The sequence below is a fragment of the Copadichromis virginalis genome, linkage group LG3 (assembly GCF_057382275.1).
Source record: "Copadichromis virginalis isolate Kocher_CV1m ecotype Utaka linkage group LG3, C_Virginalis_male_GT1.1, whole genome shotgun sequence".
In the NCBI taxonomy this organism is placed as follows: Eukaryota; Metazoa; Chordata; class Actinopteri; order Cichliformes; family Cichlidae; genus Copadichromis; species Copadichromis virginalis.
Window position 1 is genome coordinate 1,752,403 of NC_140620.1, and position 10,566 is coordinate 1,762,968.

Genomic DNA, 10,566 nt, shown 5'->3' on the forward strand with positions numbered 1-10,566 from the left:
CGAGGTCAAAGCAGACAGCCTTCAGAGGAAACAACAGAAACCCTCAACCTCAAGCCTCTTTCCATCATTTCAGTCAGATGTTTCCAAACCTCAGTGTGATCACACTTCAGAAATATGACTGCATAGGAAATAAGTCTGGTTGCTCAGCTAGCCTACCTGTAGTCCAGCTGTTTCACTCACTGAAACATCTGAAGCTTTATCAAACCAAAAGTTCTCTTAAAGGAGCAGCTGAGATCAACCAACATAGAAACATCTGGCCTCAGACTGCAGCAGCTGGGCTCCTTGTTGTGATGAAAAATAAAAGATATAAAGTCAATGTGACAGAGGTCGTACCATTTGCTTCATTTTGCTTTTTGCAGTGGAAAAGAAGTGGAACTAGAACCAAGAGCAGAACCAGAAGAACCACAGGAACCAGGCCTGCTATGAGTGCAGTGAGAAAGGAGGTGAGACCCTGAGGAGGTGATGAAGCAGTGTCAGCAGAAGAGTTCACAGGAGGAGTGGAGTCTGAGCTCCTGTGCTGAGGAGGATCTGCAGGAGAAGTGATGCAGACGGTTCAGTCATTTTATCAGGAGATCATGTCTGTAAACAGGAAGTGATGTCACTGTTCTGACCTCTGACCCTCAGAAAGCTCTGAGGAGACGGTCCAAATGCTTCAGTAGCACAAGAGTAGAGACCTTCATCAGCCTGTTTGACCCTTCTGATGACGAGCTCTGCTGCTGTTCCAGCTCCAACATGACGTCCATTAAAGGAGAAATAAGCAGCAGCTGTGTCACCGCTCCTCTCTCTGCAACGCAGAGTGACATCACTTCCTGTCCACACAGGAAGTGCAGGAATCTCCAGGATCACACCTTTATCTGACAACAGAAACACAAACAGAGCAAAGTCAAGAGCTCCTCTCAGACGAGCTGCTTCCTGTCTGAATGAGCACCTTGCTGTCTTCCACAGTGACAGTCTCACACTCTCAACTCACTGACAGACATGTATCCAACATCTGGAAACATCTGCACAGAGACACAGCTGCAACATCTCCCTGTCTCTACCTGAAACACTGATGGACACTTCATCGCTCTGCTGTCCAGATGAGTTCTCACAGAAGTAACTTCCATCAGAGGAGACTGAGTGATCCAGAACACAGGAGGAACCATTAACCCTCCCAAAGCCTGCAGCTGCTCCACAGTCCTCAGTGAGTCCTCCTCTGGTCCTCTTCACTGTCCATCCATCAGCTGTCTGTCCATCATCAACACAACTCAGAGACACTGAAGAAGATCCTCTGAAGACCTGCTGAAGGTTTGGACTGACAGACAGAGACACTGGAGGACACACACACACACACACACACACACACACACACACACACGCACGCACGCACACACACACACACACACACACAGTAAGTGTATTTGTGTTCTTGTTGGAGTCTCACTGATGGTTTTCACTTCCATCAACTCACCTGCAGAAACAGTCGGTGCAGACAGCAGCAGCACACACACACCTGTAACAGGAGGTCAGAGGTCACTGAGGGTCAGAGGTTACTAAAGGTCAGAGGTCATTGGTTATTAGGGACAAGTTACCCCTGGAAGGGTCTTCCAAGGGAATTTGGTATTTGCATGAGCCATTCTTCTTTCAGGTGTCGAGAAAAACCTGTTATTTTACTGTCACGTTGTTATCATTTACATGCCCTGTCATTATTTCATCATTACTTCATTAGTCTGTGTTACTTATCATCAGTTTATCATGTATCATTTATCAGTTATTTCAGAGCACGCAGGATAAAACCCATTCTAGATGTAATACTCTATCATGTGGTGAAAAAGCACCAGCAGAAGCGGTGGGTCCAGCTGGGCCTTCTACATTCACTTACACACATATTGCAGGTCTACACAAAACATGCACATAGAGAGTTATGTAAAACACGCACGTTCACATACACACTTATTAAGGACAGGGAGGTCGTTTCAGGACATCCTCTCTGTTGAACACATAGTCTCACAAACTGCACAAAATATCACACACTTGTTTGTCTCTAAAGTATCAGCTGATGTTTATATAAGGAGAACTTTGGACTATGGGGAGACTGTTATCATTTCCAGTAAGATCTAACTGTGTGACGTCATCATTGGTAATATAAGGATCGGGAGCGGCTCATTCCATGAAGAAGAAGTCCGGCTCTTCCCACACTGTACTGTGTGTTTTTAATAAAATACTTTATTGACCCACTATGGACTTTTTCAGTCGTATGTCTCTTCCTCAAAATTCGAACCCCGACACAGGCTCAGAAATGTTGGATGTGAGCTTTTTGTGCAGTTTCTATTTTTATATCAAGAGAATAATTTAGCTTTCAAACTACAGCAGTTAGTCTTCTCACTTCCCAAAGAAAAAAAAAACTTATTCTGATGACACTTCTGTGAACAGTGTCTGATGTTAAGAGGATGTTTGGAGCTCTGCCTTTCACCTGACTTTTCACACCATGTGCTTTGGGACTCGATGACTATCTTCTGTAACTGTAGATACCGGTCTGATACTTCCTGGCTGAGCTGCTGTAATTACTAAATGTTTAAACTGTGAAATAATTTCACTTCCCACATAGCACACAGGTCTGGGCCGGATCTGGTGTCAAGCCGGCACTGCTGGCTGACGTCTGGCATGGTAAGTCATCCAGATATGGGCCAGGCCTGACATAGATGGCACTGTTTATGACACTGCCAGAGGCATGCCGCATCTAGCTCGATTATGGTTTGGTTTATGTGACCCAGGCTCATAGAAAACAGGTCTGACCCAGATCCGGCATCAAGCTGGCACTTCTGAATGACTGGTGTCATGGCAGGGTGTATGTCAACCAGATGTGGGCCAGGTCTGACAATGATGGCACTGTTTATGTACCTATTTTCCTATTTTAGTTAGAAGACCCTAGAGTTGGATGTTTCAGACCACTTTTGGTCTCGTCTTGGTCTTGACAGACTTTGGTCTTGGTCTTGCTGTCTCGGTCTTGCTTTCTCAGATCGACATAGTGTTCGGGAGATTTGGAGTCAACCATCGGTGGAGCAGGGGGGTGGCTTACTGGGCAGAAGCCCGGGGTCTTTTGGAGTGTAATTTGTTTCATGGTTAGATGCCTGACTGACAACTGTATAAAACAAAAACTACACACAATATTCGAAGCATATAGTGTACAGTTGTAAATTCCCCCTAATTTTGGTATGATCCGAGCTCAGGCACTAGGCGACTGAGAGCGAGGGGGGAGAAGCTGTTGCCTGCGAGTTTGCTGCAGACAGAGGAGAGCTTAAGTTTGACCAGGAACCAAAGCAAATCATTCGTACTGAGCTAATAATGTAAATATGACGGTGTATCACGAATATTGATATCAAACTGATCACTTGGTTGCGTTACTTGCTCTTCGAGTGAAAACAAATGGATAAATAAAAAGCCGAACAACAGCAATGCTGATTTTTTAGAGTCTTAGCTTACATTTCATATTTTCAGTTGTTTCCCTCCACGGCTAAACAAACTCTCTAAATCGGTTTCAGTTGTGTACTGATGAACACAACAATGGACATAAGGAGCTTCTTTCAAAGAAAAAACTCAGGTAGATGTTATTTTATATATTATGCTTTGGATGTTGTTCAGTATATTTCTATGGAAAACAAGAGGAATTTCAACACACAGCAGTATATTCACAGTTTAAACCAGACGTTTACACTTTATGGAAAAAACATAAAAACTTTTTTTTTTACTTTTAAACATCAATTTAGATTAAACTTGTTTTGTTTTAGATAAATGTTGAAATATCTTTCGAATTAGTTAATTGTCAGAATAAAGAGACACAGATGTCTATCACTTTGATCAAATTTAGGAGTGCATGTACACTAAGTTTGTTAATTAAAAAGAAAACTCCAGACGATTCCATTCTGAGCTGAAGAAGCTTCTGATAGGTTAGTAGAGTCCATGTGAGTAAACTGGTGGCACAGCTGTGGATGCATATAAGGCAAAACACAGAGCCTGTTTCTGTGACATGGGAAAATCAGGAGATGTCAACAAAACAGCAGGAACAGAACTGTGGAGCTCCATAAGTGTGGCTCAGTTTGAATACAATTTGAGTCCATTTGCAATTAAGAAATACAGACAGTTTCTCTCTTTACTCTTATATTCAACAAATATGTTTTTTATATTTATCAATCTAAAAAAATCAACATTTAGTCTGATTTGATGTTTGACAATTAAAAAAAGTGTTTTTATCTGAAGAGTGTGTAAATATCTGGTTTCAACTGTATATTTGATGATGTTGGTGTTTGGCTTGATTGTCAGCACACTTGGCCACCAGTGTGTGTGCAACTGGCCTTGTGCTGGCCCATGTGTGGGCCACCTCTGGCAAACCTGATCTGGGCCACCAAATTCGTTGTGGTATGTGGGCCATGTGTTAACTGACCTCAGGAAATCACATGATAGGGTGGGGCTAGGTTTCACAATGAGCTCACCTGAAACCTTGGCTGATTGTGACCTACACCCGTTTCCACACCTTGGCTCATGTGATTAGGTATCAATAGGGGGTCCATGTCCCTCTTGGGGATACAGTCCCATAGGGCTTAAATCTGGCACTCTCCACCATTTGACCCAAGAACTGAAGAAGCTGCTTGGATGAAACACCTTAAAGGAACTTAAAGAAGTCCAGACGCTCTTTCCAAGCTCCTTAGACAACATTTAGAATAAAAAAATTCACAAACCAACGTGTTTCAACGGTATGACCCTGTTACAGTACTAGCCTCGTGTTCACTGAGCTCTTTAGAAAGGTCCATTCTTTCATTGATGTTTCTAAAAGCAGTCTGCGGTCATAAGATTAAAAACACCTGATTTCAGTTATTATTAGCTCTGGCCCACGATTTTTGGTATTTTCTAATGAATACCATCTCTAATTGATGCAGTTAAGTCTGATGATAGTCTGGTGTCCTCTATTTCTAATGTAAATGTGTTTTTTCCTCTGCGAGTGTGTGTTGAAGCTCAGATCGTGAATCAATGAGTAGATAAACATTTGACTCACCAAGGAGCAGAGAGGCAGACGGGGTCTTCATGGTGACTGAATGCTTTAAGTCTGAGCAGCGTAGACGTCTTCGGCTTCACAACTTCCCTGTTAACACTTTCACTGCCTGAGCAAACGCTCCACTGATGAGAAGCACACCCACACAGCGCCTGGTTAAGTTTCGATAACTTTTTGCCTTAATAAATGAAATTCTCATTTTAAAAATTGCATTGGTTATTTACTCAGGTTGTATTTGTCTAATATGATATTTGTGCCTTGGTTATGAGGGTGCTGATGATAGCAGTTACTCTAATCCTGGAGACGATGCTTCAGAAAGACGTGTCTGATGTGTCTGTGTCTCTGTAGAGCCTGAAACATACTCATTGCTCAGGTTCATTCCAGCACTTTCAGCAATCTCCCTCCAGGATTCTGCCATCTGTGAGTCTTTATACTGTGATTATTATTCCTCATCCTTGAAGTTATTCTCTCACTCATCCATTAAAACAGAGTCGGCTGTATGGAACAGACCAATCACAAAACTTGAAGATTGTGTCAACACAACGACGTAGGTTTACCTCAAGTTACAGCGCAGAAAACAGGACGTCTCTTAGAGAACTGTGTGGTTAGCATGTAGCTGTGCTATAGAGAAGAAGCAGAGGTAGAACTCCAATGAGTCTTTGCAGATCGAAGGAGAGCCATTAGTTTTTATTATTTAACTTTTGATGCCACAGGTAGTCCTGCTGAGACTCAGTGTCTCATTTTTAAAACAGACCTGGTTTAGCTGAACGCTGGTGTTGTAGTTTGAGTGCAGCTGTTTAGCATCTCTCATTGACCAGAGGGTGAGGTGGAGATACAGACTGACTGGCAGAGTGATAATGTTGCTTTCACTCTGTCATTACTTAAGTTTAATACGACAATTTTAAAAAAGCTCATTATCTGCTGTTTCCAAACGTTTTCTACATTTTACACCTAAAAACATGGCTTAGAAGATCTTTAATCATAAATTCTAATCTTATGCCTTCTCACCCACCTCTAGTCACTTCATACCCCCAGAGCCCACATTTGACCTTTTATGGGCCCAGAATAATTGTTTGACTTTTATGAAATATTTCTAGTAGGAATTGTGATTAATGGGATTCAGGTTGGTTGATGTGTTCAACCAAAGCACCAGTGTCAGAAGTTTCATAGCTTTTCTTTGAAGGTCATCAGGCCGTGCAACAATGCGTTTGCAGGATGTGATCGATGGTTCAGTTCAGTTTAACGTGGGCGTTTCATTAAAGACAAAAACAACAGAAGATGATTTGAAGGGCAAACAGAGAAGAACAAAGACAGCAGCACAGAGCTGAGCTGATCTTATCAAGACTGTCACGTACTGTGTGACAACAGCTCATCCCACCGAGGCGTGTACCTGCTTTCATAACGTACGCTTAAACATGCATGTTGATGATGCTTTAGCCTCAGCAGAAGTGACCGCAGAGACAGAGACTGAGATCTCTGACTCTGTGTACTGGAAACATGAACCACAGCGAATACTGACAGACTGAAAGATTTAGCTCAGTGGTCTGCTAACATTATCACAGCACACTGAGATAATTCAACCACTGTTAGCTCTTCTTATTAAAGTCTGTAAAGAAACAAGTTTATCAGGTCTGAACTTCAAACACTTGATTATTCATTATCTTCAACCATGCACATGTCTTTGAGGATGTGCTCCATGAGTCACTGATGAGCTCCTTTATTTTCTTTGCTTTAAAGTCACAGGGCCCCCCCCCCATCTCCCAGAAGGGGGCTAACAGAGCCAGTAGACACCTGAGCACCCAGCCCCAAACACCAAGAACCACCAATCTAAGTTGCCCAAGAATCCAACTGAAGGGGGGGCTGGAAGGTTACATTTTAGACACTATGGCTGTACCGGTGTCTTCATCCTTCGCGGTCTACGTGGGCCATGTCCTTGGAAGACCGAGAAGGTCGGAAGCGCAAGGCTTGTGAAAGGGGTGGGTGTGAACATTAAACTTGTTGCTGCCTTTCATAGTGTGTAACTTGAAGGCCCTGAGTACTGGAGGTACTGGAGGAACATTACCTAATAAGACTGATTCAGCACAGACAGTTATGTTAAACTTTCCTAGCAGTCCTTCACAAACAGGGAACAGTCTGTCTATTCTCTCCATCTGTCAGCTGCTGCTGGCTCTTCCTCCTCCTCTTCCTCACACACTGCTGAGTTTGTCCTGGTGGATCATCAGGGCTGCAAAGCCTCACAGATGATGTGCAGCAGTGTGTCCCTCAGTCTGTCCTCACTCTGGACACTTGCAGTCGTCACACATGGAAATCAAATGTGTGATAAGCTGCAGGATTCAAACACAAGTGTAACTTATAAACACATGTTCATACTTTTATTCCACAATCAGAGAGAAAGAAACAGAGAGAGAGTGCAGGACAGACAGACAGGTGACAGTCTCAGGTGTACACACTGCTACAAACAGGAGGATTTAGTGTTTGTGTTATTACGAGTGTAAACAAGAAGAGTTCCAGATGGTGCAGTGGACACATGTGTGACTGCTGTGATTAAAGCATCTTTCTTTCAGCTTAACGAGTGAACCGTCAGCTCGTTCAAACACACGTTAAAGTGCGTTTGGCTCGACACCACCGAACAGAGGCAGCAATATAACACAGCTAACATTAACAGTGCAGTGAATCCTGCTTGTGCCGTGATGTTCAGGACTGCAAACCGAGCAGCATCACTGACTTTCAGCTTGTGTTTGTGGATATATGACTGACTTTAATTATCCACAAAATCATCACATTCTCTGTAAGATTAAGGTCGACTATTATTAAAACCAAGTAACCGCTGAAAGTACAAACATCACTAATGTCACATCACATGTGGCCGACAGTAATGTTTTAATGTTCTTCGTTATTAAACATTCGCACATAAATAAGTGACATAATATTCAGTACTTACTTTTCCAAGTTTACTCTTTGGCTGCCCTCATCCGCCGTTTGTTTTTTTTTCTTCGGCAAAATTATCCACACCCACCGCCGCGCTATGCATTCTGGGATATGTTGGGCCATGAAGTCTACACCACCACATCCTTAAAATTCAGGGAAATGAAGGACGCATTTGAGGGCCGCATTTCGAGCAGCCTTTGAATTGGGACAGCCTTTTTCGCGTTGCGGTGACGTAATCGGCCTTAAAATGCGGCCTTTAAGGCTGCAGACTCTGAATTGGGATACAACCCATGATGCCACTGGGAAAAGTAAAACTCAGCACACTGAACTTGGAAAAACCAGACTCTTCAAAATATAATAAAACAAAATAAAACAGGAAACATGGAAAGACGTTGACGTAATAACACAAGCTTGACAATAGGATGTGGAACACAGACATGAAGCACATGACAGGCTGAGGAGATTAAAGCACGGGCGTAACCAAACAGAGGACAAGACAGACTTACACAGAAGACAGGAAGGACTAATAAACCAGGAGACATAGAAGAAAACAGACTAAAACAACTTTGTCATTGTCTGGGTGAGTCTGGGGTTTTTCCACTCTGCTGGGCTCCACCTTCGGGTGGAGACTCCAATCAGCCTTCACACTTGACTGCAATCAAGTCACCAGCATTTAAGACCAGCACTGACAACAACCGTCTGTCAGACAATCCACACCAGTTGGTGGTGGTAATGCACCATGTTGGTGTTTGCCAATAAAACAATATGAAGAAGAAGAAGCCTTCTGTCAGATCTTCAGCTAACTGTGCCAGGCTGCTGGTTTTCTGCTAGCAGGTTATACTCTCTTCATCGTGGCACGTAGTGATGGGTAGATGAGGCCTCGTGAAGCGTTTCAGCACATTCCCCAAACTGTATCGACACTGTGTCGACACAGTGTTGCTCCATACTGACACCTGCTGGACCTTAAATACCATTGCAGGCAACTTACTTGAGACTCACAACAGACACTGATTCAATGACCTACTCATACTTGTATACACTGTAAGGTATTGTACTTTCTGTGGAATCATTTTATATCTTTTACATTTCAAATATTAGGGACATCTTTAAAACATATTGTGAACGACATTAAGTGAAAATTAAAATGAAAGTATTGTGAATGTAATATCATTAACATGCACGTTATACCTATTTCGTGCCCACGAAGTAGTATTTTGTGGCCACAATTTATTTATTTTTTGGACCATGTCATCAGAGTAGGCTTTCACCTGGTGTCTGTGAATAAACTGTTGACTTTATTCTAACGAGCTGGTCTGTGTTACGTTATTTGAGGTTATGAATGTTATCTGACTGGAGGGATAACTCACAGACACGCGAGACGCCATTACTCCGCTGAGCGTCCTTTAGTATTTTTTCATCCCCTCCCTCACAACAACCCAGCACAAACGTTCCTACCTCTTAACATTTACCTGATACTACAGCCTGTAACTTGAGTCCGTTCGGTCCTCATGACAACCAGTTTATAATATATTTTAATAATAAGCCCCGCCCCCGACTGTACTGCCACCTTTATTAGCTGGGTGGTCCCATTAGTCACATACTTACTAGAGATGGACCGATCCGATATTACGTATCGGTATCGGTCCGATACTGACCTAAATTACTGGATCGGATATCGGAGAAAAATAAAAAATGTAATCCGATCCATTAAATATCACAAAAGCACCTCACAAAACTTGCATAAAACACAGCGAAATTCAGCTCATAACCTTAGCACCTCGAAGCAGTGTGCTCACATGATAGAGCGGCTGTGGCGTGCGAGACGTCTCGGCAGTCTGGTTGAGCATTTGGAGCCTCGCTACCAAACCAGCATTTCATCTCCGAGGACGTGATCCCAGAGAGAAGTAAAGCAAGTGTGCAAGTTCATCTCTGAGTGTTTGTAAAGCATTCCCACGTTAAGCTTAACAACCAATATATGGAGCGACTGCCTCTCTCTCCCTCTCCTGCTGATACTTCAATCATGAAACTGATCAATGATCAGCTGATCGTCTCTCTGGTTTGTTTTTGGCCCACTTTGCACCAGAAAGAGGAAACCAGCAGCTGAACAACAGCAGCACGTTTAAGCTTGATCAGCTGTTGTTAGAATGTATTTAATATTTCTTTCTACACCAGGATCTTTTTCTACAGCTGACGGCTGGTAACTGTGCAGGGGCGGATCTAGCAAAGCTTAGCCAGGGGGGCCGATAGGGCATTAACAGGGAAAAGGGGGCACAAAGACATACTTTTCTTTCTTATTCTCATTTAAAATGTCTAGCTTTTAATAAATAATTATCTGAATCTTACACTCAAAGTTTTAATCTGATGTAAAATGAATAGAAGTCAATTACTGTATATAGTAACTGTTGAGTCTAATATACCCTAGTAAGCTATAGTACTTTTTCCTTTGGGAAGGTACCATCTGTGCAGTCTGCAGTTCTGTTGAAGAAAGATGTTGAATCTATTTAATTATTCTTAAAAAAATAATTGATTTCTGTGCATTTTCTTTCACACTTGCATTAAATTAAAGTTGATTATGTCGATTAAGAATCACGAGGTGGTGGGTGGGGGTGATT

At 42.6% G+C, this 10,566-nt stretch overlaps 1 protein-coding gene across 1 annotated transcript in view; it reads right to left on the reverse strand.

The window, feature by feature from the left end:
- LOC146712251 (uncharacterized) overlaps nt 1-5,060 on the reverse strand; it is a 5,415-nt gene extending 355 nt beyond the window's left edge. The window contains exons 1-5 of the mRNA XM_085436057.1: nt 5,030-5,060; nt 1,451-1,492; nt 1,041-1,310; nt 612-854; nt 334-528 (exon numbers count right to left, since the gene is read on the reverse strand). Coding sequence (XP_085292183.1) covers nt 334-528; nt 612-854; nt 1,041-1,310; nt 1,451-1,492; nt 5,030-5,060 — 781 coding nt within the window. The remainder of the gene's footprint in view (nt 1-333; nt 529-611; nt 855-1,040; nt 1,311-1,450; nt 1,493-5,029) is intronic.
- Nucleotides 5,061-10,566: the final 5,506 nt, after the last annotated feature.